Source organism: Ambystoma mexicanum, chromosome 1p, assembly GCF_040938575.1.
Source record: "Ambystoma mexicanum isolate Mex_15411 chromosome 1p, UKY_AmexF1_1, whole genome shotgun sequence".
Taxonomy (NCBI): domain Eukaryota; kingdom Metazoa; phylum Chordata; class Amphibia; order Caudata; family Ambystomatidae; genus Ambystoma; species Ambystoma mexicanum.
The window spans coordinates 463,013,612-463,041,441 of record NC_090921.1 but is presented as its reverse complement, the minus strand read 5'-3'; the positions used below and the strand labels follow the sequence as shown (position 1 = coordinate 463,041,441).

The window sequence follows — 27,830 nt, the reverse complement described above, 5'->3', positions numbered from 1 at the left end:
TGGTTTGAGAAAAGTAGTCAGGGGTAATGTATATAGTGGCACTGTGCTGCTATAATAACATACATATACCTGGTCCATTAATGTACTTACTTTGGCAGATGTGAAAGGTATTTGTTTTTCGGTTCTTGATTGCAGTGATGTGCTTCTTTCCTGTAATTGTAAAAGAAAGTTAGTGGGCATATGTGTTAATGGTGAAGTACTGCTATGAAGGAAGGGTTACATTTGTAATGGAAGGAGGAGTGGTGGGGAAAAGTTAATAAAATTGGTGGACGGTTAAAAATGGTTGCTTTTAAGAGCATTTTCTAGAAGTTTAAGAAATGTGTGTGCATTTGCAGAAGCTCTGTAACAATTTGTAAAAGCGAAGAAAAGTTCATGGAAACGATTTGTAGTACACTTTAAATGACAGATGGTGTCTATAAGTTTAATGTGTGAATACTTGCCAACATGATGCATTATAATCTGCAAGTGTTTATGTAGTCCTAGAGTTTTTGTTTGAATTATGGGACTTTTAGTTCCACTTTTACCATTATAAACATTGGAGTACAAGTCACAGACTATAGAGAAAAAAGTAGAAATGCAGAAGCAGCTGAAGATTGGAATGGGTTCTGTTAGGAAGTATACATGTACAGTCAATATATTAAACCGGCACACACTGAGCGCCAACTACAAATGGTGTTCACATCAATTGTTCATGCTTTTGCTTTGTTTTATGAAAAAGCGACACACTGCTGCTGGAAATGGAGCTATGCATTTTCTTTCTTTAAAAGGCTTCCAAAAAATATTTAGAAAAGCACAGCATTACATAGGTTTATTTGGAATACATGTCACAGTTTGAAATTGTGAAGTTTCATCGTGTCGTTTTTACCTTTGCATTATGGGACTTCTAGTTTGAATTTTATAATAGGCGAAGTCAATTGGAACTGACAGAATGCAAAGGAAAAAAGAAGACTTAAGAAGCACCTATACATTGGAATGGGCGATGTTGGGATTGTGCTGCCAAGATATTAAACTGTGAGACACTAAGTGGCATTTCAAAATGGTGTACAGGTCTATTTTATCTGGTGTTCCCTTATTTTATGGAAAAGTGACACAGTGCTGCTGTTCATTAACATATGCATTTTATTTTAATTTCATCAAAATTTATGTAAAAAGAGAACATTTTGAAATGCAGAGCATTGCAATTGTTTACTGCTACATGTGAGCAGTTGATGAATGTTGCTCTGCATGGCATTTGCTAGAGTGGTTAAAAAAGACAATATGCTTATTGCGAAGCTTATTACAGGGTAAGTAGCCGGAAACCTTTATATATTTATTTGTGAAAGAGTTCAAGAAAATATGTTTTTAAATATAAGCATACCTGTACCAGGTTTTCTTAGATGATGGATATCTTGCTGAATCTGGAAATAGAAATCTTGGCCAGTTGCACAGTAGTTTTTGATGCAGATGTCCTTCATTAACAGGAGATATGTACTCTGAGAGTTCAAGTGTACATATGAAGTGTAGAAGAGAGATGTCATGGTTAGGCGTAGAGGTATTGAATGTCAGTGGTGGATGCATGTGTGACTCTTTGAAAGGTGCCAATGAAGTAGTGTTAAGAATATGGAAGTGGAAAGGGTAGAAGGGCTGCCATCTGCAAGCGGGTCAGCAGACACTGTGGCAATCCGCTGCCAGCACGTGCCACTTCGAGTCTTTTGTGGATGCCTGGCATGGAAGGGGAACTGTGGGGCACAGCCAATCAGATTTGCTGTGTATGGTGTACAGGAAGAGAGGGTAGTGGGAGTTTTGTTTGCAGGAGTTGTGAGAGCAGTTATAATGGCTATGTGTTTGAGAAGGCAGAGCGTTTGGATTGTGAGGGACTCTCCAATTCAGTCATTGAAGGCATATGCTAATAATCAGGGCATCCTCCAAAATATTGGATTGGCAGAAGTGGAAGTTTCCTGGCATGCAGTTTCTGGCTCAAACTGGGCAAGCTTGCTTTCATATTGTGAGAGTATGGCTCACTTCAAATATCCAGATATTGTGGTTGTCCGTTGTGACAGTTTGGAGTTTGTGACGTCAGTGTCTTTGCAAGATGCGCTAAAGGATTTTTTTAAAAAAGCCTAATGCAACTGTTTCCTGCTGCTCAGATTAGATTTTCAGAAATAAATCAGTGACGCACATCGAGATGTCCAACCAACCCTTTTAGTCCTCAAATTGAACAATCAAAGCATATTTGTCAATAAAAGGTGCTTTTCTTGTGCTTTAGAAAGGTCTTCTTTTGAGAATGCCAATACCAATTCTCAGGGTGTGCATTTTTTTCCCTTCACAGATGTCAGAAATCCAAATGTTCCTTTATTATGTAAGGAATGCATTGAAGAGGTTCCTGTAATAAAAATAAAAACATTTTTTTTAAAAGTGTTTACAGGCCCGACCCCTCCGCCCCCCCCCCCCAAAGGATCTTTTCAGAGTCACCACTAAATATTAAATAACTTACACTGGGTTTAATTTCCCTTCCCGCTCTGTTCCATTGGACGATCTGTCTGCGGACACCGCGGATGGAACGAGCCATATCTGGGTCTTTTGATGCTGCCTGGCATGGAAAGGGGACTGCTGAGGCCGCAGACAGTAGGGGATCAGCCAATCAGGTTTCCTGGGTGCGGTGTACAGGAAGAGAGGGTAGCACACATTTTGTTAGTAGGAGGGGAGAGTATTGAAAATGGCCATGGCAATGTAATTCAGCAAGCAGAGTGCATGGATTTTGGGGGACTCTTATGTCCACTGGGTGAAGGTGTATACTGGGCATTGTGGAATAATCCAATAATTCTGAATTTCCTGAATTAGAAGTGTTCTGGTACAGAGTGTGTGGCATGAAGTGGGTGGACTTTCTCCCATTTTGTGCAAATATGGTTCAACTGAAGCATTCAAACATTATTATTCATTGTGGTGGGAACAGTTTGGGGGAACGTGACTGGAATTTCATTGCAGTTTGCAATGAAGACGACATTGGGGAAAGTTGAAGGAAATGTTCCCTAATTCCAAAATAATTTTTTCACAAATTGCCCAGAGACAGATGTGGATGCATTCCAGGTCATTTGGTCTGCAAATGAAAAAAGCGAGGCGCAACATCAATAAAGCTGTGTGTGCTTTGTATGCGATGTTGGCATGACATCGTTCCATAATGAGAACATTAAATTTGATAGGGCCAACATTTTTCGGCGAGATGGAGTCCATCTAATTGATGTGGGTAATCAGATTTTTGTGGAAAACATTCAAAATGCGTTGAAGCAGTTTCTGTGAAAGTGAGAAGAAATAATGAAAATCAGTGAAATGTGTTCTTACTTCACTTTGTAAAAGCAGAAAATATATTAAAAGACTTAAACCCCAAAAAACTGTTCTCTTAAGAGCCACCTTTTTTGAGCGCAAAACAATTGCAATCATCGCAAGTTTACCACAGCTGGAATTTTGTACGTGTCCGCAGACAACCGCGATATCCGTGGACTATGCAGGTTGTGCTGCGGCCTGTGCTTTTTTTCCCCCACACTTCTATTTAACTGTGAAAGGTGTCTCCTAAAGGAACCTTTTTAAAAAGAAAATTTGTATTAAAAAAAATCATTCTCAGGAAAGGGAAGGTAGGGGAGGGTAGGGGGGGAAAAGGGGCACCAACCACAGGGACGAAGGGCCAGTTGGAGAGAGGAAGATGTCGGGCAGGCCTTAAATCAGGTAGATGACAGCGTTTATCATGCTCCTTGACCACAGCCTCGAAAGCACCCCAAAACTGCTCCCCTCTTGAGATCGGTGCTTCACAGTACATGCATAGCACTGTGACCCTTAAAAAAGGGTACGGGCCAACAGCATTTTGTATGGCCTGCAAAACCACTGCTGGGATTCTCTGGCCGAAAGGGGTATCCTTTGTGGTCACAGGAGCAGATGAAGATGGAGTGGAGGAAGTCAACCTGCTCTTACCTGAGAAAGGTATTGCCTTTCTTAGAGCACTACGGTGGTCCGAATTGGTGTGGCACCTCATGGAAGTAGTTCTGTAGGAATACAAGCCAGTTTTCCCACTACTGAGTGCAACTTTGCACCGAACCGTGCTTGCATGCGCCTTTGGGGCATTTCCAAAGGTGGTGAAAAATTGAGCACTGGTGAAAATGACTTCTTCCACTTCATCCTCTTCTTCGTCCTGATCCTCCTCTGTATCACCACACCTGTTTCCCTCCAGGTTGTTGATGGGGTGGTGGTGGGGGTGCTTGTGATGCAAAGATGGCCATAGCAGATGCCATTGTAGCCAGTTTTCAGAGATTTGCAAAGCAGGTGTTCTCCAGATGCTCTCTCCTAGACAGCCAGATTGAGAATGAGGAAGGTAATGGGTGGGCCCCTTTAGAGAAACCGCCTGCGGACAGTCATGCTGTTCGTTGACTACAGAGTGGAAAATAGGCGTTGGAAAGTTGTAAAAAGCTGATGGATCAACGCAGAATGGGCCTGCGAGCTGTGGAAGGGTAACGTTTCTGCTTGAAACACCCTAGATTGGCTGGAAAAGTACTTTTAAACTATTCAGGGCCTCAGACACCATCACGCCACACAGGCACAGTCACATGGTGATGTCCCCCAGACGTCCGTAGCCCGATGTCCGTCCCGGGTATCCTACAGGCGTCATCTTTCATGTACTGGGTGTTAGTCTTAGCTGCGCACAGTGCTCCTTAGCTTACCAGAACTGGGGAATTTCTGATGTTTTTCTATTTTACTTGTAACCATAACATCCCTTTAACAACGTTTTTTATTGAATTTTATAGGTTTTTACGAGTGCACCCTTAATTTCCTACAACTTACTAATATCATACTTACCCCAATAGAGCAACATTTAAAAAGTTTCACCTTAAAACTCTGCCATTCCCCACCTTCTAGAATCCTTTTTAACACTTCTATGCCCTTCTTACAACTTTTTCTCTGTTTGTCGACGTCCGATGTCCTTGCAAACTTTCAGGACAGTGTCACGTGACCACCGCTCGCACGTGGCATGATAATGTGTCCGCGATCGTGTCCACACTTCACGACCGGGTCCGTGCTTCATGACCAGTTCGTAACTGCATTTTCTGCTGATCTAGGAACTTTCGAGCTCAAAATTTACCATTGCACAGCTCCTACACCTATTCTTCCATATTATCCATTAACAGTCTAGCAGAGAGCAAATACTTGGAAGAATATTAGCAAAACTGTCATTCATCTTAAAAATGGCATCAGCTATTATCATCCATCCTCCACAAGAGCTGCCACCACCAGCTGGAGGACCTACACAACAAAATAAGCGCAGTACTTCCAAAGACAATAAAGAGGACCAAGAAGATGAGGTAGAGGAAGTGCTTACCTATAGCCACCAAAGTAAAACGCACTCAGTGAAACGCTGTACTCAGTCACGGACTACCTGGACAGTACTCCTATGGGACCACCTCCATGCGCCGCCACACCAAATCCAACAACTGTAATGCTCTCGGAAAAGTTTTTCCTTTCTTAGCAAGTAGTAGGCTGTTTCCTCCACCTCATCTTGCTCAACCAATACTGTAACACAGCATACTTCTGTGGGACACAAAATCCCACCAGCTACCTTGCAAGTGATAGAGGCTGTTGATCCACATCTTTCAAAGACAATATTACTCTGCATGTACTGCAATACACCACTCTGCATGGGCAAGCGATTTCTTAGTGCCTTTGAAGCTGTAAGCAAGGACCATGAGAAATACTGCCCCCTACCTTAGATGTAACACACAAGCAACATCTTCCCCTGTTCACTTGCCCCTCCATATTAGTAGTTGGTACCTCTTCCCTCATTTCCCTCCCCACCTTACTCTGACCCCTCCTGCAAAACAAAAAAAAGAAAAGGGTTCCTTTAGGAACCACCTTTCAGTTAAAAAATAGAACAAACAAAATTACCTTATAGACTCCATCTACTTTATATTTCTCAATAAAGTAGATGGACTCAATAAGATTCTCCAACATTTCCATTTGCATTCTGTGGTATGCTAATTGCAATAATGTGGCGCTCATCCCCTGTTCCAAGGGCCGAACAGGGGATAATGCCTTGGCAGCCTAAGGTATCGGCTCAAATGAAGCGAGCGCAGGTAAAAGCTGAGGTCTGTTATCCCCCGTTCCAGCCCCTGCAACAGGGGATGAAGGCCATTAGCACCTTGGGTTGCCAAAATGGTAACCCGGGGTACTAAAAAAAAGGATTTTTACTCCTACAGCGAGGCGCGCACAGCATCCCACTATAGGCAGGAAAATTATTTTCCAACATGGCTGCTATGGAAATGGAGCCCCTCTTCCCTTTCCATGGAGGCCTGCAGGAGGAGCGAAATAAGGTAAGTAGGGTGGGGGGTGAAAAAAAAAAATAATTGGGACGGAGGGTGGAGGCTGCTGCAAGTTGCTGCTTCACAAATGGACCTTATAGGAACACCTCGGTGTAGAGTTGTCGACGAGGTGATGCCTCTGGTGGAATGAGCCCTTAGACCTTCTGGTGTGTCTTTTTGTGCTAATCTGTAGCATTCCGAAATACAAAGCACAATCCCGCGCGATATTGTTTGCTTTGTTACTGACTGACCCAATCTTTTTCCTGTGTAGCCAATAAACAGTTGATTGTCCACTCTAAGCCTAGAAAACCTAGAGATGTAAAAGCTTAAAGCTCTTTTTGGATCCAACCTGTGTAATCTTTCCTCCTCCTCATTAGGATGGGGTGGAGTATAGAATGTGGGTAAAAATGTGACTTAAATGAAAATCAGATACCACTTTTGGTAAAAATGAGGGCTTAACCCTCAACACAACTGTCCTTGTGGAAAACAGTATAGGGTGGCCCAGAAGACAGTGCCTGCAATTCGCTCACTCTTCTTGCAGATGTTAAGGCAACTAGGAAAGCAGTTTTCCATGTCAGTAATCTTAATGGACAAGTGTGCATAGGCTCAAAAGGAGCACACATTACGAATTTTAGGACTAGATTAAGATCCCAAATTGGGACTTGATCGGATGAGGAGAAACATTTGTGAGTCCTTGAGAATTGCACTCAAAGGAATTTTGAAATAGGAGCATTCTTCCGACGAGTGCTTGAAGATGGAAAGCCCCGCAAGATAACCTTTAATGGTTCCAACATTTAGACCTTTATGTGCTAGGGACAGTAGGAAGGACAATACTTCCGGAATAGAACATAAAAAAGGATCGACATTCTTTTCTCTGTACCGGTTGCAAAACTTTTTCAAACGACAACGGTATAGAGTCTTTGTAGCTGGTCTACTTGCCAAAAGCAACACCTCCATGACGTCATCTGGGAGGTCCCAATCCTTGTATCTCAGCCTTTCAGATACCAAGCGTGAAGGTTGAGGGTTTTGACCTCTGGATGGAGAACCTGACACTCCATTTGAGAGAGAAGGTTCTCTCTCTCTGAGGAAGACCTACTGGAGGACAGATGGACATGTCTAGAAGGTCCGGGTACCAGGTTCTCCTGGCCCAATCCGGTGCAATTAGGGTCATGTGGCTCCCGAAACGTCTGTTTCCTAATGACCTGAGGAATGACGGGAATCGGAGGGAACGCGTATAATAGTGGGAAATTCCATTCCACTACGAACGCGTCCCCCAGGGCTCCTCTCGGGGGAAATTCCCTTGAGCAATACCTTTCGCACTTCCGGTTGATTCCGGTCGCAAATAGGTCTACTTGAGGGGTTCCCCAAAGGGCGAAGATCTCTTGAATGACTCCGAGCCAGTTCCCACTCGAGGGACACCATGCTCTGCCTGCTCAGAGCATCTGCCATCATATTCTCCTCCCCGGCTAAATGAACTGCGTTAAGGAGATTCCTTCTTTAATTGCCCAATACCAGAACTGCATTGCCTCTCTGCACAGAAGTAGTGACCCTAACCCTCCTCTTTTGTTTAGATAATGCATGGCCACTGTATTGTCCGTCATTATCAGGACATTCTTTCCTCTGAGACGGCAGGAAAGCTTTCAGCGCTAGTCCGATTGCTCTCAGCTCCAGAAGGATGTAGACCAAGGACCACCGATTGTCAAATCGGTGGCATGAGCTCCCCACCCCTTGGGTGAGGCGTCAGTCACTACTGTGATCTCCGGCCATGGTTGTCAAAAAGGTTCCCCTTTCAGGATATTCTCTGAATAAGTCCACCATAGAAGATCCCGACGAACCTTGTTCGGAATCTGGAGAAGATCCGTCATTTGACCTGAGAACTGGCACCATTGAGTCTTTAGTGCCCATTGAAGGGATCTCATCCTCAGACGTGCCTCTGGCACCAGAAAGATGCAGGATGCCATGAGGCAGAGTAACCTTAAGAAGTAGTAGGCCTGAAGATTTTGGGCATTTTGGAATTTGGAAACAATCTGAAGAATGTCTTGAGCCCTCGACCTGGGAGGCGAGCTCTTTCCCAGGGATGTGTCTGATACGGTTCCTATATATTGGAGCCGTTGAGAAGGTGTCATTTGTGACTTCTTAAAATTGAGGGAGAAACCCAGTCTGTGGAGGAAGTGGCAGGTGACTTTCAGGTGATCTAGTGCCTGTTCGCTGCCAGCACTACCATCAGTTTGGTGAAGACCCTCGGGCGGAGGTCAATCTGAATGGCAGGACTCAAAACTGACAGTGTGGGTCACCAACTACATATCTCAGGTATTTTCTGTACTTGAGATGAATCGGCACATGAAAATAAGCATCCTGGAGGTCCAATGACACCAACCAATCCTGAAGTTTAAGGGCCTGAAAGATCTGAGAAATGGTAACCATCTTGATCTTGTCCTTCCTGAGGAACTTGTTCAAATTTCTGAGTCCAGATGGGTCTCAATCCTCCGTCCTTTTTGGGGATCAAAAAATACGGGGAGTACCATCTCTTGTTCCTCTCCGCTGCAGGTACCGGTTCTATAGCACCTTTCTCCAGCAGGGTTAAAACTTCCTGCTGTAGGAGCGGGTCTGAAAACCTCAAAGGGTGTCTCCCTGGTGGATTGCTTTGAGGTTGCGTTAGAAAAGGAAGGCAGTAACCATGGGCTATTATTTCTAGAGCCCAAACATCTGAAGTAATGGCTCGCCATTCTTGCAGATGCTGTGACAGCCTGCCTCCTACAGGTGTCTTGTGATGTAAGCCCTCAAATCGGTTTTGAGGCGGTTCCTGTAGCCACTGATGGCAGAGAGGCTGTAGCTGGAGCTGGCTTTGCACGTTTTCCTAGTCCACCGGGAGTGGCCCTTCTTTGGCCTCTTTGACTGGCCATTCCTCTCGCCCTTCCATATGAGGAGTAGTAAAGATAGGATTGTCCCCTCCAAGATTGACTTGTTGCACGAAAAGGCTGAGGTTGCCTGATGGCAGCTCCCAAAGACTTGGCAGCTGCCTTTGTGGTCTGCAACCTCTCACGGCTCTCGACAACCTTGCTGCCAAAAAGGTGAGACCCGTCAAAGGACATGTTTAGACGACAGTTCTGCACGTTTGGTGCGAAACCAGACTTCCTTAACCATGCAAATCTGTGCATTACCGTGCTAGTGCCCATGGACCTGCTCACACTATCAACAGTGTCCAATCCAGATTCAAGGGATTCTTGCATAGCCTCCTTCACATCTCTAACAATGGCTAGGAATCCTTCCCTTTCTTCCCCTTCTGGTATGTGCTCCGCCGCCATTGCAATGACTCAGTGTACGAAAACTTTGCCAACTCACATGTGGAGTTGGCCGATTTTAACGCCATGCTCCCAGCTGAAAATACCTTTCTTGCCAAGCCATCGACACGCTTATCCTCCCTGTCCAGAGGGATAGAAGGGTACACCAGTTTGTTAGAAGCTGTGGCTGCCTGTATGACCAAACTCTCGGGAGTGAGATGTTTAGACAGATAGCCGGGGTCGCTACTGGCAGGGCGGTTTCTCGAAGTAAGGGATTTATTCACTGGAGGAATAGAATCCGGAGTCTCCCAAGTTTTGGCCACCCTATTTTGTAAGGCTACATGAAAAGGAAAAATTGGGTCTTCAGTAGGACCATGATGCAATATGTGTGTAAGATCATCTTGGACAAAATGGGCTGAGGTCTGGCCCATCCTAAATAATCTATTACTTTAGTCATTAACTGACGGTATGATGGCCTGGCATGTTCTTCTACCAAAATCATTTTCAGGAGAGGTATCAATACCACTTGCATTGTGCAGTGATTTAACCAGACCCCTCATCGTGCTTTCTTCTGAAATCAGGCATTCTGGGACATTTGGAGTGACATATTGTAGCCCAAAAGGTACATTCTCCTCATCGGATTTATCCTGTTCCTCAAAAATTGAGGTCAGGGACTTGAAAAACTCCTTCCTAGGGAGAGGAGTCAACACCTTTTCTGGGAGAGGTGGAGGCGTGATAATGGGTCCTGAAGGCATCACAGGTGTTGTAGCCTCTTTTTTTTTTCTAGCTGATCTTGCCGAACTGGAGGTTTCGGCTATCGAGGGCTTCGGGGTCGACAAAGGGGTCGATAGCGTCAACGTAATACCAGTCTTCGACGGCGTCAACTTCGAATGCGTTGAGATGCTCTTCGAAGACTTGCCCTTCGAGGTGTGTTCGGTCTCGGACGGCGTCAGTGACCTCGAGCGGTCGACTCGACTGGTCTTTCTCGCTCGGCGTCTTAGAAAGTTCTCTATCCTTCCTCCTTCGATCACCCGGGCTCGCGGGCGCGCGAGTGTCGGAGCGATGACGCTCCTGGTCGGCTTCCAAGGAAGGCACGGACCGAGGCTTTGCTTTTTTGAACACCTCCATCATCTTGACCCTGAATGCTTCCCATTCTTCGGATGATGAATGTTTAGTGGGACATTTCATCCTTTTTGGGGATTCGTCCGAGGACGAAGTGGAGGGGGACATGTGGCGTCGTTTCTTCGATTTTTTCGTCGAAGACGACGAGCGATGGGAATCGCTTCAGGACATAGACTGATGCCTTTCGCGTCGAGGAGATTACTCCTCACAGGTCTTCGACTCGACGCTAGAGGCTTTACGGTCGGATTTATGACCTAGCTGCAGTTTTACCCTCCTCTCTCACAAGACCTTCCCCCGTCATCGCCTGACACTTCGAACAGGCCTCCATGTCGTGGCCTTCTCCGAGGCACCACAGATACTCTCGGTGCAGGTCAGTGATCGACATTTTTGAACCGCACTTGCACTTATTGAAACCCGGTCTTGGGGTCGTGGTTGGCGTCGATGACGCGGACATATTCGTTTATTTTATTCTCATCACAGAACTCGAGCCGCACCGAATATCCGAAGCAACGTATACTGCGGAAAAACGGAACTGATGCCAACGGATGCCGCGCATGCTACTTGTACAGCCGATGACGTCACCCTCGACGGAGGCCTTCGAGGGACCATTGACTCGACGACATCGATGCACGGCGCCCTCTGCCAAAAAAATGTTACGAAGCAGCTAAAGCTGGATGGAATACATTGGAGGGCACAATCCACTAGAAAGAAAGTTATCTAGAGACACTGGAAGAATCTAAAGGGATAAGGGTCAAACCCGATTGTGAGAAACAAAGGAACTCTATTGAAAGCATTAAAAGGGAAGCAGAAAAGGTGGAAAATCCCCCAGAAGAATTAAAGGATTTTATTCACATGGTTACCAATAAATATTTGAAAATAGACTGTTAAGGCTGGAAGAAGCCTGTCCTGGAGAAGAAGGGAGTCATTCTCCTGGGCCCCTTATTTTTTTCCTTTGGTATTTAATTAGTGGTAGGGTTAACTTTTTTTTTGAAAACTCTTTTTATTGAATTTTACTGAATGTTACAACTCTAAAGCAAATGAAGGTAGGGTTAACTTTTTGACGGAGGACAGATCATTACTTTGGACTGCCATACTGACAAGGCACATAGTTTGTTTTATGTTAGGTAGGGCAAACCTATTTGAGAGAACAGTCCGGCCTTTTTCTTAATATTTTAATTAAAATAATTATAAGAATGCCACCATTTGTCTGCCTCCTTCTGACCTACCACATATTGTGGATGTTGAACACACTAATCAGCACACATCTTGAAACAAATGCTTGAACAACCTCCTCATTAGCTGCCTAATCTGAAAGTCCACAGTTAAGGTAACAATGAAGGTTATAATTTTGTCAATCTCATCACAGTACACCCCAAGAAGGGTAGATGCAAATACTTGGTTAGACCACAGGATGAAAAGCAGCCATGATGATAAAGAGAACGATCTCTGATGTCACCGGATTGGTCAAATGAGTAAATGCTGTGGTCTGATTCTACCTACATTTATTTATTTTGTGTAGGTGAGTTATATAATTTAAAAAGCATCCAAGAGCTATAACAAACAGTGAATTTAATATAGTAGAACTGTAGGAGTATGGTGGTAAAAGAAGCATAGTTTTCAAATGACCCGTCATCACTGGTAGGTAAATCAGAGGGCCTTCATTTGCTTCTATATCTGCTTGTTACCTACGCAGATAAGACCGCCCAAACCCATCCTACACTTCTGGAAAATCGTGAAGATCCTACTCTTCCTTCAAGGACCATCTTGACAGTCTCTGATGACTCCACACAACCTTAGATTTCCCCCTCTTGTGATACCCTCCCACCCTCACTCCCCCAGCCTTTGCTCCAGCCCCATCCATCTCAATACCTCGGCTACTCCTGCATCTTTAATTATAGCTATTTGGACTCATCCCCTATGTACAGTGTTCAGTTGCTTCACAGCTAGGATTGAGCTTTATGAATACCATACATGCCACTTTCCAGTAGCCATGATAGGGAGAAGACAGCCATAAAAAAGAATGCTCATCAAGACCGTGATATCTATTTCACACGGGATGATTTACTTTAACCTGAAGGAGAATTTACATGTGGTCACACAAACATCTGGCGCCAGGGGTTCCTTACTTGTGTCCACTGTAGGAGCTTGTAGAGATTCAAAATGATAAATGATTGAATCTATTTAGCAAAAAGCAGTGTTCTGCCGAAAGAATGTTATACATGGAGAAGATGGTAAAATAAGCTTCAGAGAATCTGCTATATCAGCTGGGGGCATAGGTTAAAGGACTTGCAGATCAGAGCATGGAGTGCCAAGGCCTCAAAAATGGGTTTCTGAGATGTGTTCAGGTTAAAGGAAGAGGGTTTGAGGACTTATGTGGGGCAAGTGCTAGGAAGGGCACAAAAGGTTGGTTCGATATCATTCAAACACCTGCCTGGGATAACAAATCAATCTTCTAGGTTCTCCATGAGTTTTCGTTGCGTAAAGTGCTTAGACAGCCTTTCAGATCTTGAATAATGCCACATTGTCAATGAGTGCCTTGAAGGTAGACATCTCTTGGAAGAGTTCCTCAAAATAGGTGGATCACTAAGCTGGTAGACAAGGGTTTGAACAATGATGCTCTGGACAGTTTAGGCATCCTCGCTATCACAAGGAGTGCAGAGCGAAGGGGGAATATTGAGATCCCTAGCCTGTCTTTGTGGATGGCTATAACAGTGGTCCTGGGACTGGGTTCTTCCCTGATGCAGTGGATGTTGGGACTGGCAGCGTATGTGGAGCATCCCTTGGTCCTCTTGGGCTTAGTAACATGCGAGACCCTGTGGTCAAAGCTCTCCCCACCAGGGAATCCATGACTGGCTTATCCTTGGTAGTTTCCCCGGAAACCAGTTGGACAACGAGCATACTATTTGCGGGTACCGTGACAGTCCCAGGCCCATGAAAAAAGTCGAACTCTAACACATGGGCTCACTCTGAGGAACACAAGAAACGTGAAAAGGTGACAAATGCCCATAACCCAATTTAGGCTTACAAGCTCAAATCTTTGATGCAGGCTTGTCCCAGGTGCAGGAAGCTCTCACTGGCTCACCCTGTTGATACAACATTTCCAAATACGCTGTTAGGGTTCATACAGGCTTAGAAATGCCCCCTCAGTCATGGTGTGGCTGGTGGGAAGCTGGGACCAGTAACTGGTCTCAAAACCTTGGACCCACAGGTGCAGCTCTTCAACCCAGGTCCCATCCATTAAGAGGGGGAGCAGTCTATATGAATCAACTGGATCTATCTGGTAATGTGGGTTGTTGGTGCTGGTTGCGGCTGAACATTGGATAATTAATTTTAGAGCACATTGCAAGGACTGTGAAGGAGAGGAGACTGTTTGCGGCAAGGGGGAGATGGAAGAAATGGACAAGGAAGAGGAGGTGGTGAAGAGCTGGAGGTGCTGGTGGCAGGAGAAGCTGCAGAGAATTGGAAAGATGTAGTAACATCAGGAGGAGGTGGTCGTAATAAGAGAAGAGACTGGTAAGTCTGTGGACGAAGTAGTATCTGGAGGTAGTAGCGTGAATCCGGTGGAAACTAACATTTGGAGGAGGCATTAACAGCAAGAGGAGGAAGGAACAAAAGTCAGGTTGGCCCAAGGCAGATGTAAGACAGGCGGTGTCAGGGAGAGCAGAATACAACACCCAGAAGTCAGGAGAAGCCAGGCTCCTACCTGGACAGTGGAGAGGAAGCCTGGGGGTTAGAGATGGGGATAGTGAAGACTCCTCCCTCCAACCCCTGGTCCTCAAGAAGGTAGAGGAGATGATCCAGACATGGACTTACTGGAGAGACTTTTGCTTGCTAGCCATGGGAACAGGACAAGAAAAAGCCTTATTATTATTTTTGCATTTTTAAAGTGCTCCCACAGCCCGCGGGCATCGAGGCACTGCAGCCTTAATCTACGTAGTAGGCCACTTCCCTTAAGGAAAAACTGTTTTTAGTCAAATAGTGGTGTGATTCTTACAGAGTGGAAATTCAAATATAAATGCGCTCAGCTTGTGGAATAGAATTGTGAAATGCATCGAAAAACGACAGCAAACAGTGAAAAAAGGAACTGACAAAACAACTACCAACAACAAGGTAGTTGGGTTTAGGATGCTCATGTGGAAAGCAAAAGTAAGCTCAACCTGTTAAAGGGACAGCATTATATTTTCACACATAGCCTATGTGTTAAAACCTAAAAAGGCAAAATGAAGTGTTTTCCGTTTATGAAAAAAAACATAGTTCTGCCAGGATCAACTTTGTGCGCCAATATTAATCAAAAATTATGGATGGGAGGGAGGATACCAAAATGATGAGTAAGCAACAGATTTATACTCGCATGTGAAGAAAGCTTGGCATTTCTAACATACTGCCTCCTATTGTGGTCGTATGTGTACAAATGAAAATAAGTATTTGCAAAGCCAATAGGTTTTTGCTGTTATTAGGTCAAGTACATACTCCAATGAATTTCATGCTATGACTAAAGGACAGCAGTAAGTGTACATCGTTAGAGGTGATTCTGATTAAAGTACTAACGCAAAACATGCGCACACTTTAAATAAAAAAAAAAAAAAAAATAGGAGAGAAAAAAGCTTTTCTGTGAACCTGAACATTGGCACTCTTTCCACATGAAATTGGCAGCAGTGACAAACAATTACAAAAAAGTACACAGAATGTTCACCTTACAACAAACCGTAACAAACATACATACACAAGGGGCAAATAACAATATCAATGAGGCAGATGTGTTTGTATACACATTTCCCATCTCTCTACGGCCATACCAATAGTTTATGCTCTATAGGTGCCGCTGCAGCGACACCCAGACCCTACAAAATGGAACTAGGCCAGTCAATAAAAGACTAATAAGAAAAAGCAAGTTAGAACTAAATCGGTAAAATATGGAAAAAGTGAGGACCATGGGAGATTCATATCCAGTGCAATTCGAAAAAAGATCTTTGGTACTGTGCAAACAAATACGCAAAAATGGTACATACTTAGATATGCAACCCAAAATGTCATGCTCTTGCTGGTGGGAATTTTCGAAATGTGGCAGCTTCTGTTTTGTTTTTGCTGGTTTCGATGCATTTTTGTCTAGCCTTTCATTTCCACCTGAAAGAAAAAATATATAAACTAAGACCATCAAATTCAGGCAACTGAGACAGTTCATATTTGTGCAAATGCAGATTACAGAATCGAACACAGTGCCAACTCATTTTACCCAGAAGATGTTAACAATATTAGTATGTCTAAGTTACTAACTTCCATACCCTGATGTCGGCGCATGTCCCATTAGCATCGTGCCATACTATCTTTTACCGCTTTGAAACAGTCACTGATATAGCTGCAATCTAACCGGGTGCCAACACACACACAAATTCCGGTTTTGGCCCTCTTTTCGAAGGATTTCTTTAAAGACTTCAAATTGGAGATACATAAAAAAAGCTTTGCTGTACAAACGGTGGAAGAAATGACGAATTTGGTGAAATTGCATGGATCGGTACATAAGTTCGAGCTCCTCTAAACCTCAAAAAGCTGTACTAGAGCATAACGCTCAGTGTGTTGCAATTTTGGATTGAATACACCATCGAAGATTTCTATTATGTCGCTAAATGCACGGCTACTTACTACTGAAGCCATAATTTCGAGTATTACTCACCTAATACAGGAGCTGGACGCCTATACAACCTCAGTTGATCTGGCATTGGCATACAAGACATTCTTATCCAAGGCTATACATCATATTGCCCCACTCATATCCTGTAATTTACTGCCAAAAAAATGTATCTAAAGCCTGGTAATCATCGGATGTACATGACCTGAAAGTAGCAAAGCGTAAAGCATAAAGCATATAATAGATGGGCTGAAGGAACTGGAAAGCCCAGTTTTCGTCGAAATAAAGCCAACTAAACACAAACCTTGGTGCACGTACATCCAGGAGGCAATGGTCAATAAGGTGCAGAACATCAGTAAGAACAGAGAAAAACGTATAAAGGGACCATAAATGTCGATCATGCGAATGGAAAATACGAAACTGGTAGACCTCCTGTCACCTTGCGTAATGGTTCAGTGGAATGTTTTGTGTTCGAGACAGTAACGGAAACTGAGGTTGTTTAGATTATTGCACAGCTCAAGGTGATTGTCCAGCCGTCCTGGTTAAAGCATAAACTTCGATCCCCCTTATTACAAAATGTATCAATAGCTCTTTCTCTGAGGGATGTGTACCAGATATTATAAATCAGGCATGTATTATACTATTTAAAAAAATACCTTAGAACCTAAAATTGCTGCTAATTACAGGCCCATTACGAATATATCATTTCTACTGAGGATCCTAGATCGGCTGCTTATCTTCAGGTTCAAGAAAATGTGACCACTTAGAATATTCTAGGCAAATGCCAGTCCGGCTTTAGGCAGGCACATAGCACCGAGACCACCATGTTAGACTTGAGAACTAATATTCTGTCAGCTATGGACAAGGTAAGTATTGTTTTATTGATGCGGATGGACTTGTCGGCCGCTTTTGATTTAGTGGGCCACTCCATCTTAGTTGACAGACTGTTCTAAACTGCAGTTTTTCATTGTGGCAGCAGTGGGTACAATCCTTCTTGTCCAAGCACAAAGCCAGAGGGTGCAGTGGTGATGTAGCTGCAGACATGTTTAAAAGTACTCTATGGGGCACCACAGGCATCATTGCCTATCACCAATCCTGTATAACATCTTCACAATACCATTGTTTCAGATATTGAAGAGCATGGGCATCGCATATGCCAACTATGCTGATGATACAATGTCTGATTCCCATCTCAGGGGATTATAAGAATACAGAAACCATTAATGGGGTTTACTCTATTTATTAATTAATGGCTCATAATGGCATGGCTCTGCACGATTCTAAGACAGCGAATGCTTCCTGGCACAGCCAATAGAATCAAAAAGCTAGGTCTGGAGTACAAATACTTTGCGATAGCTGATTGTACCATTAATACTCTGACAAAGTAAAAAACTCTAGGAGTTTACCTAGATTATGAGATGAGTATGAAGGCTCATGTTAGCAATATTGCATCCAGCTCAGCATATCATCTCAAACTATTAAGTCAGATTCAACCTTTTCTATCCAACAATAGCTGCTCTTGTTTGGCATGAGCAATTATTGGAGCAAAACTGGACCATTGTAGTAGCTTGCTATACAGAATAAGTAAAGGTGGGGCTAAACTGCAGGTAATTCAGAACAATGCTGTATGTGTGGTTGAAGGTATAGGTAGGAAAGAACATGTTTCTCATGTGCGATGGTGCAGAAGTAGACGGGGACACAAAAGGCGCAATGCTTGTTGGCATAAACGTATTGAACTAAAAATCAGGAAAGGTACCTGTCCCTTTAACGAAGATGGGTTTCCCTGTCTTAACCAACACAAAGGATAACGTCAGAATGCCCTCCAAAAGTAAATAGTGCACTGTCCTATATCCCAAACCTATTTCCATCCCTTGCACTTCAACAGAAACCTATAACTAGATTGTACCCTGCTTATAGCAGGATGACTCCCTTCTTTGGGATGGTTCAGGCAGTACATAAATTGTGAGGGAATATCCTTCTTTCCCTAGCCGTCACTAGGCTTTACTGTGTTGTTCACCATGATCACAGAGGTGGACTCTCTCTCTCTCTCTCTCTCTCTCCAGACCTTCTCAGCAAAGTTCCAAGTTCCTAAACAATATAGGGAAGGAGTCTCCCTTCCTCAAGCCTTTCTCCGGCTCTTTTTTCCATTAGCCTTATAACATTTCTGTCTTCTGCCAAAGGATATATACCCTTCCTCTGGTCTTCACGTAACTTGTGCTAAAAGGATCTCTTTTCCCTTGGTCTTTTTGTGATTTGTGCCAAAGGATCTCTTCTCCTGGACTTCTCTTGTCGTTTTGTGGGTTTCAGACCCCTTTGTCATCTCTGTAAGATGAATTTCTTAAGCATGGTTCACTAATCTGCCGGGCATTATCTCAGATGTATAACTTGGTTTCTCAATTTTCGGGTCCCCGACTCCTCTTTCAGCTTTGTAATGTTTCTCGAATAGGCCCAGTTCACTATTCTGCCAGGCCTCTTTGGGGTGCTCCTTCACCCCCTTAGTTCTCAAATGGTCTCTCTCTTCAGTACCACTGGGACGAGGATGATGGCTCTGTACTTCATCCAAAACACAGCCTTTGGGGTCTCCCTGCGTCTTCCCAGTCCCCCTCTGCGCCCCTTTGTACTTGTTCCGTGAGGGTTCCGGTCCTCAGCAACACCAGGTAGCTTCTGCAGCTTACACTGCAATGTTGCGGTCTTCCTTCGGCTTTAGGCTGCTCCACCACGCTGGTTTCTCACAATGTGTTGTCATTCGCCTGGCTTGGTTTCTGCCACCGAACCCTGGGTTCCCCAATAACCAGGTAGGTTGTGACTCTTCTCTGCCTTTTCTGTCCCTGCCTTCTTGCTCCAGGCGTTCGGGTCTGCAGAACTCCGCCCCCCAGCATGAAGCTGTTCCGGCGCAGGACTGACCTCGAGGAGAGTTCTTGGTCAGTTTATGTCAAATTGTCTTTCTAACTTGCAATAGCTAGTATGTTCGCATCGTCTGTGTAGGGCTCTTCATTGACTTGCTCTTCCCCTTGGCAGTACTTTTGGAGTCATCCATATTCACTCTTCCCTCACTCTTCCTTGTCATAGTATTATCTGCCTGATATACATAATTACTATGTATAAGGAAATTAGTAGAAGAAAGAGGAGACCGTGGATGGGAGCATAGGAGCCCTGTTTGTATGGTTGGGTGAAATATGTCTGGCATCATGATGTTGTGGATACTGTGTTGTGCTTCGACAGTCCTCACTTCTCCCACAGTCTGTGTCCTCACCCATTGAATCCTCCCACTGAGTACCACCCCCAGGGGGACTACCAGGTTAGCGGCCTCACCTCTCTGGCCCCATGGGAGGGTCCCCTCTGGGGGAGAAGTGACGACATCGAGGGATTCATCACACAGGCCAGACGAGTACTCCACTGGTTACCAATGGAAGCTAGGATATCCTTTGGATTTCTTACCATTACATACATGTGTTATCCAGCAACAGTAAGTTATTTATCAGAAAGTATCTCCTTGCTGACTAGCTGCAGATCATGAAGATCTAACTCCACCAACTTGTATGTGCCAAGAGCAAAACGGACTATTGTGCCTTTGATTTTGCAGCCCCTAGGCTCTGGAACATTCTGCCACCTGATCTGAGGGGTAGCTCTTCCGTGGCCTCCTTCAAACGAGCCCTGCAGACTCACTTGTTTATTTTAAAGGCCCCTCGTAGTTAACTCCACTTAATTTGAAGTATATGCTGCTTGGTTGTTACTGGTCTGTTTTGTTAGTTTAGATATATGTATTTGTTGGTCTTCCTGTGAGCACCCTGATGCCCCTGGGCTTGTATCCCCCTCCAGGACCTTTTATTTGAAAAATTATGCACAATGCTTATAACTCGAGTTGCCAGGCACACCTGGTTAAGACATTTTTATTACAACAGTACTAGGGCTTACTGTTCCAATAGAGTCTGTAACTCGCAGAAGACGCCTTTGAAATAACACTGGCAGCCCCTTTGAGAACAAAGTTTGAGGGTAAGGCTTGATTCAAGCGACCTCAGAGTTCCCAGGAGGAGGTGTTATGGGCTGGGTTGGCCAGTAATGGCCTTGGGGATTAGCATGGCCATGGGCAAACACCACATTCAAGGTGTGTGCCCCTCCTCATGTACCATTTCTCCCTTTCTGTAATCTAATGCAATAGTTTCAGCTTATGGGTGGCGCTGCCACCCAATATCCTAAACTAAAAAGGAAGCCCCACTGGTTGCACAGTTCCTGAAGAACAGAGATGAAATTCCTACTCTTGAGTCACCAATTCCAGACTGTAGAAAATCCGCTTTCTAGTTAGACTCTTTTGGAAGGCAAAGGGCCTGAAGCCAGATTACAAGTGTACCAATCACACAACCCCATACATATTGACAGTTGAGAGGGCTTGGTACACACCACTAATTCACATAGAACTTGGCTGCAGAGTTGCTGGTCAGAATCAGGACTATCCAACCCTTGATGTTTGATAGAAAGGCTTTGTGGGCAGTGAAAATAGCCTTAAGCTACAGAATATGTATATCCAGATCTCTCTTCTGTGGAGACATGGTGATGGTGACAGTAGGAGCAGCCACAGAAAGCTGCACTAACATCAACAGGTTGGTGGTGTCATTCCACAATAGGTCTCCCATAAAATGATTAGAACATTTCAATTTCTGTAGACTGAGGGTGCAGTGTCTGACTCCACAGGACCGTGTTGGGATGCATGTCCAAGTCCCCTGCCCCGCCAAAATGATTCAGGTTGAGGACAAGAGACTAAGAATCCGAAGGGAAGCGAGGAGGCCTGGGCATAGCGGGGTGGGGGTAAGCCATAGGTGACACAAGGATAGTGTGTGGGGTATGGGTGTAGTGGGTTGGGAATAATAAGAAGGGCTATGGGAGGGGGTGGGGGGTTAGGGAATAAAGTAGCAAGTAATATGAATAAACCATGCAATAGTCAGCCCCCGTCCTGCAGTAGTAAATAAATAAATACTACAGCTCCACCATGTTAAATTCGAGGCCCAGACAGGTCCAGGCCAGAGTAACAGTAATAGCGTATTCTGGCACCCAATACACTTTCCCATCCCCATTCCCAGCCCCGACATTAGGTGAAAGACCTTCGAGCTGGATAAATACCCTCCATTGTGTCATGTTGCAGGCCTGTGCAATCAGAAAGGAATGCAAACAGTCGAGCGCTGGGCTGCGCTCATCCGTAAAAGACGATCTCCTAGGAGCTGAGCTGCCAAAATAGCCAACTCAGATTTAGGGCACGAGCGCCCCCCCAAGATAATGGTCAATCTATTAGAGCTGCCAGATGCCCACAAACAAAATTCCTAAATCCCTCACTACTTGACCGATTAGTGTGGTTCTGAGGAGGCCAGGTGAATTGCCGGGGTGGGGGCAGCTGCCAAGGAGGGTCGGTGGGGGCGGTGCACGGAGCAGGATTCCCTGCAATTTGCACTACAAGGTGCACAGGATGAGACCAACAAATATGGGTCAGTGCCGGGGAGGCATGGTGGGGGCACCTGCGTGTCAGGGAACCAAAGTGCCTCACGTTTCAGAGGGCCAATTTGACCTCGAGCGTATCCACCGAATTCATGTTGAACTAGCAGGTGGACATCACATGAGTTATCTATGGGGGGGTAGTGTTACGCTCACCTGGTCTCTGCGGGGACGTTGGGGGAACGGTTGCAATCCTCCCTGGAACTGGCTCTCCTGGGTCAGGCTTCTTCCCCTGCTCTTTTGTTGTGGGCTGCGCTGGTTGTTGGTACTGCCCCTGGGATAATACGACAATGCTGTGATATGGCTGTGGTCTCCCTCAAACCATCCTTCCCAGAATGTGGTGAGCATGCGCCTACCCATATAGTCTCACCTGTTTAATTATGATGGCAAGCTCTCCGTCCTGCTTCTCACTGCAGGGGCACTTTCAGATAGACCTAGTTTCTTCACTGGTCCATGTGCGTGGCAGACCAGACCGGCTGTGGCTGAAACACTTCAAAGGTAAGCATCCTTCGATAATGAATATTGTCCGTATTCTTTTGTAATGTCTTTTTCCTTGATTTTTGTCCGTTTTACTTGTAATGTCTTTCCTTCTCCCCAATAGGTGATGTGAGGCCCAGCGGAATTGCGGTGCAAGAAGCGAGCCCCAATAGAGAACAGGGGAGTTCACGATGTCGCAATAGGTGGTAAGTTTGGTTCTTAGGTCAAGCGCAAGGATTGGATTGCGCGTGACCTTAGCCTAATGGTCTTTATAGTTTTTCTAACCTTGTTTGTCCTTTTCTTTTGCAGAGATGGTTGGCAAAGTCAGGCTGGAATGCTGTTATCCGAAGATCTGCCGGCGGGTGAAGGATGCCTGGTTCCACGAGGATGCTGGCTGAAGATGGACTCCCAAGTAAGTGTTGAGGCTGGGAGCCAGGATCACGTAAGGATGCGCTCCAACTGCTGCTGGAATCAGTTAAGGATGCGCTTCAGGCGATGGTTATTGCTGGAATCAGGTAATATGCGCTTCATGCAATGGTTATTGCTGGTTTCAGGTAAGATGCGCTTCAGGCGCCAGTGAGCGTTACGCTGCTATAAGACTAACGCAAAGCATTTGCATGCGGGCAGGCTTAAATAGCCTGGTCCCAGCCACGCCCATTTGTTCTGACTTGTGGCTCCACCCTGCCACTCCCAGAAGATGCTGCACGTGCAGCCCAATGTACTCCTATGACCACGCCCGACCTGGAGGCACGTGGAGGCCCTGCAGGGGAGAAAATAGCACGTGCACCAGGATAAAAGTGCGCAGAGCACACTTTCTCATGAGCCTGGCTCCAAAGGCACCAGGACTGGGTCCGACTTGACCCTTTAGGTAGTGGAGCTTGTGGTTCTTGCCCTGTGGCCATGACGGGGAGAAGCATTCTCAAGCGGGCCACCAATCACGTCTCTAGAACTTAAGGTAGCAAGGCCGAAGACCATGTAGAAGGGGATTGGCACAAAAACCATAACTAATCATCAGGCATCCCTTAAGAAGCGGGTGGTATGTTTATAGGGGATGACCAATGGGTGTGGGGTATGAGTACCTTATACTGTATGTGTCATAGGTGACGCCAATTCCCTTCATAAAATGTTGCTTGGCTGCACTCTGTGGCAGTCAGGTTTGAATGCCCCTGCTGACATGGACTTTTTCTATTCTGTATGAGAAATAAAAAACTTTGTTATCCTTGCAAGAGGCCCATCTAGTCTTTTTCCTCAGAGGATTGTTTTTATTCGTCTGGTGGTCTGTCCGACAATTTGATGATACCGACGTGAACCCAGACTCCTCCACAGAGACAGAGGATTGCTGGCTGCAAATCTGCAGGGTAGGGCCCACCTGCAGCGACCAGCCCCTTGTGCACAACCTGGAGTGTACAGGAGCTGTGTTGCCAATATTCCTGTCTGTTCTTTGGAGTGTGGCGCTGCTCCCAGATTGTGCAGGCTGTTGATTGGAGCCCATGATGAAGGAATTCGGGAGAGCACGTAGATGTAAGGGTTAGGGCTAAATTTAGATTAAGGGTTGCAAAAGGGTTAGGGTTGGGGCTAGAGTTAGATTAAGGGTTACGTTAGGGTTGGTTAGGGTTGAGGGGTGGGCGTGATAGCCCCAATATACAAAAACATTTTTTTTTAACGCTACAAGGAGCTGGCCAGTGCCGAAATTTCAGCAGTGGACAGCTCCATGCAATGTTTTAGAGTTACAAAAAAAGCATTGAAATGCTATATTTTACATGTAAAAGTGCATTTCCATTGAAACCAGTCCATTTATATTTTCGATGGACTGGTTTAGATGGAACAACAAGTTACTTACCAACTGTAATGTTCTTTCGATTGGATGTTCCTCCCACGTATTCCTCATCTTAGATATATCCTTACCTTTAGGTTTCGCCTTCTGAGGCGAAACCTAAAGGTAAGGATATATCTATCTAAGATGAGGAATACATGGGAGGATACAATCCATTCGAAAGGCACTTTTACATGTAAAAGATGGCCTGTTGATGCTTTGGCATTCAATGCTTTTCATTAGATGCTGTGGCTTGTAATTTTCTTTCCGACGGATTGACTATAAACCACAGTTGGAGAAAACAAGGGATATGTGTAGTAGTTGAGTGTGAACCGGAGTGGTGATGCTGTGATTGAGGTGTGGTGTGTAGTGGAAAGAACACGTGGCACTTTGGCTTTATAGTTCAAACCGTGGCCAGAGCAGGGGACACATAAGGAGATTTTAGGCCACATGTACACATTTTCTGGCATCTAAATATAAGGGGAGGAAGCTACAAAATAGAAAAGCAGTGTTGGAATCATGGTCCCATGCTGGAGAACAGGAGTTACTGGTTAGTAACTCGTTCCTTCTCCAGAATTGAATCTTTCATAGATTCACATGCTGTGAATAGATTACAAAGCAGTAAAAATAACCAATACACAAGGGTGCAGGAGCTCCCCATATCACTTACCACAGGAATCTTACCAACCGTATGTGAACAGATTTCATAGAACTGCCTGGCCGACTCTCCTCTGTGGAATCCCTGTTGACGCAGTAGAATCTGGTGAATGTGTGAGTGGCAGATGTCTGGCAGCGGGGTCCCGGAGAGAAATGCAGTGGTCGCAGCCACTGCTCTAGTGGAATAAGCGTGTGGTCTGCTGGGTGTGGTCTGCTCGCCTGCTGGTGGCAGAATGAGATGCAGGCCGCAATCCAGCTAGCAATCGAAGATTTGGATTTGTCGCTCCATGTCGTTTTGCTTCCAAGGTGAGCGCGTTGCCCACGAGCCATCCTCCAGGCCCGGTTGTAGCCATTAAGGTCGAGACGGTCCTAGTGTTGACGGCTTTGTAGACGACGACACCGAAGTAGATGATTTAGTCACTGACGATGTCTTAGATGGCTTTGTCACCAATGAGGACTACAAGTCCGCAGACTTTGCCACCGCCGAGGAAGTTGCGGTCGATGACTTCAGTATAGATGACCAGGGATGCAACAAAGGCGGCTTCGTAGCCGACTGTGATAAGGTCAGAGGAGTGCTCACCAGACATGGAGCTAGACCTCAAGGTAGATGCTTCTTTGGGGCGAAGTAAAGAGCTTCATGCGCAGTCTGCAGTTGGTGACCCGCCCCACCTCTCCCTGGGTACCGACTGCCGTGGAGGCGTGGTCCTTGTAGGACAACCTCGAGCCATCGCCTGAAGGCTTCCTTCTGCCTTTTCTCACTTATGGCATGGTCATCGTGCGATCTGCACCTCTTGAGGTGGTTCGCTGTGCCGTCCTCCCCTGCCGTAATGAGGCATGACATTGTACCGAAGCCGAGTCGGAGACCTCGCCGGCGTCTTCCAGCCAAGTGACAAGAGGGCGGCGACGGTCCATTCTGCGTCTTGGATGAGAAGGACTGACAGATCTAACAGTCCTTAATGACATGTTCGGGGCGATGGTAAAGGCAATAGAGGCATTCCGGGTGGTGATCCTCCTCACAAACCATTCCACAGCCCACAACGGGCACACACCCTGAAGACACTTTCTCGTGGATTCCGCCATGAGGTAGGCCCAACTGCGTAGTTGACTTGTCTTTGATGTTTACCAGCGGCAGGAACGTTGGATTGAGGTCTCGTTGGCACTGCATTGCCGGTTGTCGAACAATGTCTAAGAAAACACGTATTTTTCATAGAAAATGCAAAACTATCATATTGATCGTAGAAAATTGTAGAAGATTTTTGGGGACTCCCAAAACTAAAGTCGGCAAAAAATAAATAAAATCGGAAGATGGCCGACTGGGGAGGAGCTAAGGCAGTGACTCCTATTAGCTACGGACAGCATGACCCAAAACGACGATGATAGAGCACTAAAGTGACTGAAATCACAGTTTTATATAAACTGCTCTATTTTACCGAGGATTCCCAGCCTGAAGACGGGGAATATTCACAGCATATGAATCTATGAACAATCCAATGCTGGAGAAGAACAAGTTACTTACCCCTGGTAACGTTCTTTCGACTGGATGTTCCTCCCACGTATTCATCATCGTTGATATTTCCAATATCCAGCTTTTCTGTTTCGGAAAAAGAAAATTGTAAGCAGGGGGCACTGTGCGTCGATGCCCGTCAAGTTGATGTCTCTCAGAGGCCTCCGTCTCGACGTCCGTCACTGCAGATATATGTAGCATGCGCAGCGCCTGTTGGCCTACGTTCGTTTCTACAAGTGGAGCATTTATCTTGTATTTGACGGTTACTCCCTCTGAGAGAGCGTAGACTGCAACCGCAAGGGAAATTCTACTGCGGGGTAGGTTGGGAGGAACAATAAGGAATACGTGGGAGGAACATCCAGTCGAAACAACGTTACCAGGGGTAAGTAACTTGTTCTTCAAATGGATTGTGTCCTCCCATGTATTCCGAATGTTTGATACACTCCCAAAGCAGTTTACGTAATTTGGAGGGAGTAGAACTTAATATGACATGAATATTTTATGGTTGTGCATGCACAGAATGCAACACTGCTTTTCCAAATGCAGATTCTTGGCCCGAGAAAGTCTAAACTGTAATGTTTAGTGAAGGTGTGTACAGACGACCATGTGGCATCTGCACAAATATCCCTTATCGTAACTTCCCTCTGAAAGGCAGACAAAGTTGCAATGCCCCTGGTCGAATGAGCTCTTAGGTGCTCTGGAGGATTTTTACCTGCAGGTTTGTAGCATTCTGATATTGTTAGTATAAACAATCTGGATATAGTTTGCTTGGTAATGGCCAGTCCCAATTTGTGACCTGAATAACCCACAAATAACTGTCATCCTGTCTTAATCTTGCCAACCTGGAGATGTAAAAGCTCAGTGCACGCCTAGGGTCAAGCCTGTGAAGTCTTTCCTCTTCCTTCCCAGGATGTGGAGGAGGATAAAAACATGGTAACGATCTTCTGATAAAGACAATTTTGGAGGGTGGTGGGGGGGGGTGTAGGCTTCACTTTTAATACCACTCTGTCGTTATAAAAGACAGTATGAGGAGGCTTGCAGGATAAAGCTTGTAGCTTACTCACCCTTGGGGCAGATGCCATTGCCACTAAAAAGATGGTTTTTAGAGTTAGAAGTCTTAATGGACAAGAGTGTAAAGGCTCGAAAGGAGCTACCATCAAAACACTAAATTGAGATTGAAACGGGATTGGAGGGAAAACATTAGTCAGTCCCTTAAAGAATTGTACTATTAGAGGAAGTGCACTTAAAAATAGAAAGCGGATATCCCTTGATGGTACCAATCTGGAGCCTCAGATTTGCCAGATGTAATAGAAAGGATAACGCCATCAGTGTTTTACATGAAAAAGGTCAACATTGTTATATCTACACCAGCTGCAGAACTTATTCCAGCAGCAGCGGTATAAAGATTTGGTTGCTGGCTGCCTGGCCGAAAGCAAAATCTCCATTACGTCGCCCGGGAAGTCCCAATCCTTGTATCTCAGCCTCTCAAACCATACGTGAAAGTTGAGCGTCTGGATATCTGGATGGAGAACCCGACCCTCTAGCGAAAGAA

At 45.2% G+C, this 27,830-nt stretch overlaps 1 protein-coding gene across 7 annotated transcripts in view; it reads right to left on the bottom strand.

Annotated features, from left to right (window-relative positions):
* The window catches only part of TMEM59L (transmembrane protein 59 like), a 690,169-nt gene that overhangs the window by 222,456 nt on the left and 439,883 nt on the right, over nucleotides 1-27,830 (bottom strand). For all 7 annotated transcript variants that reach the window (XM_069649302.1, XM_069649301.1, XM_069649305.1 and 4 more), the window contains one exon: nucleotides 15,730-15,844. In XM_069649302.1, the coding sequence (XP_069505403.1) occupies nucleotides 15,730-15,844 (115 nt within the window). The remainder of the gene's footprint in view (nucleotides 1-15,729; nucleotides 15,845-27,830) is intronic.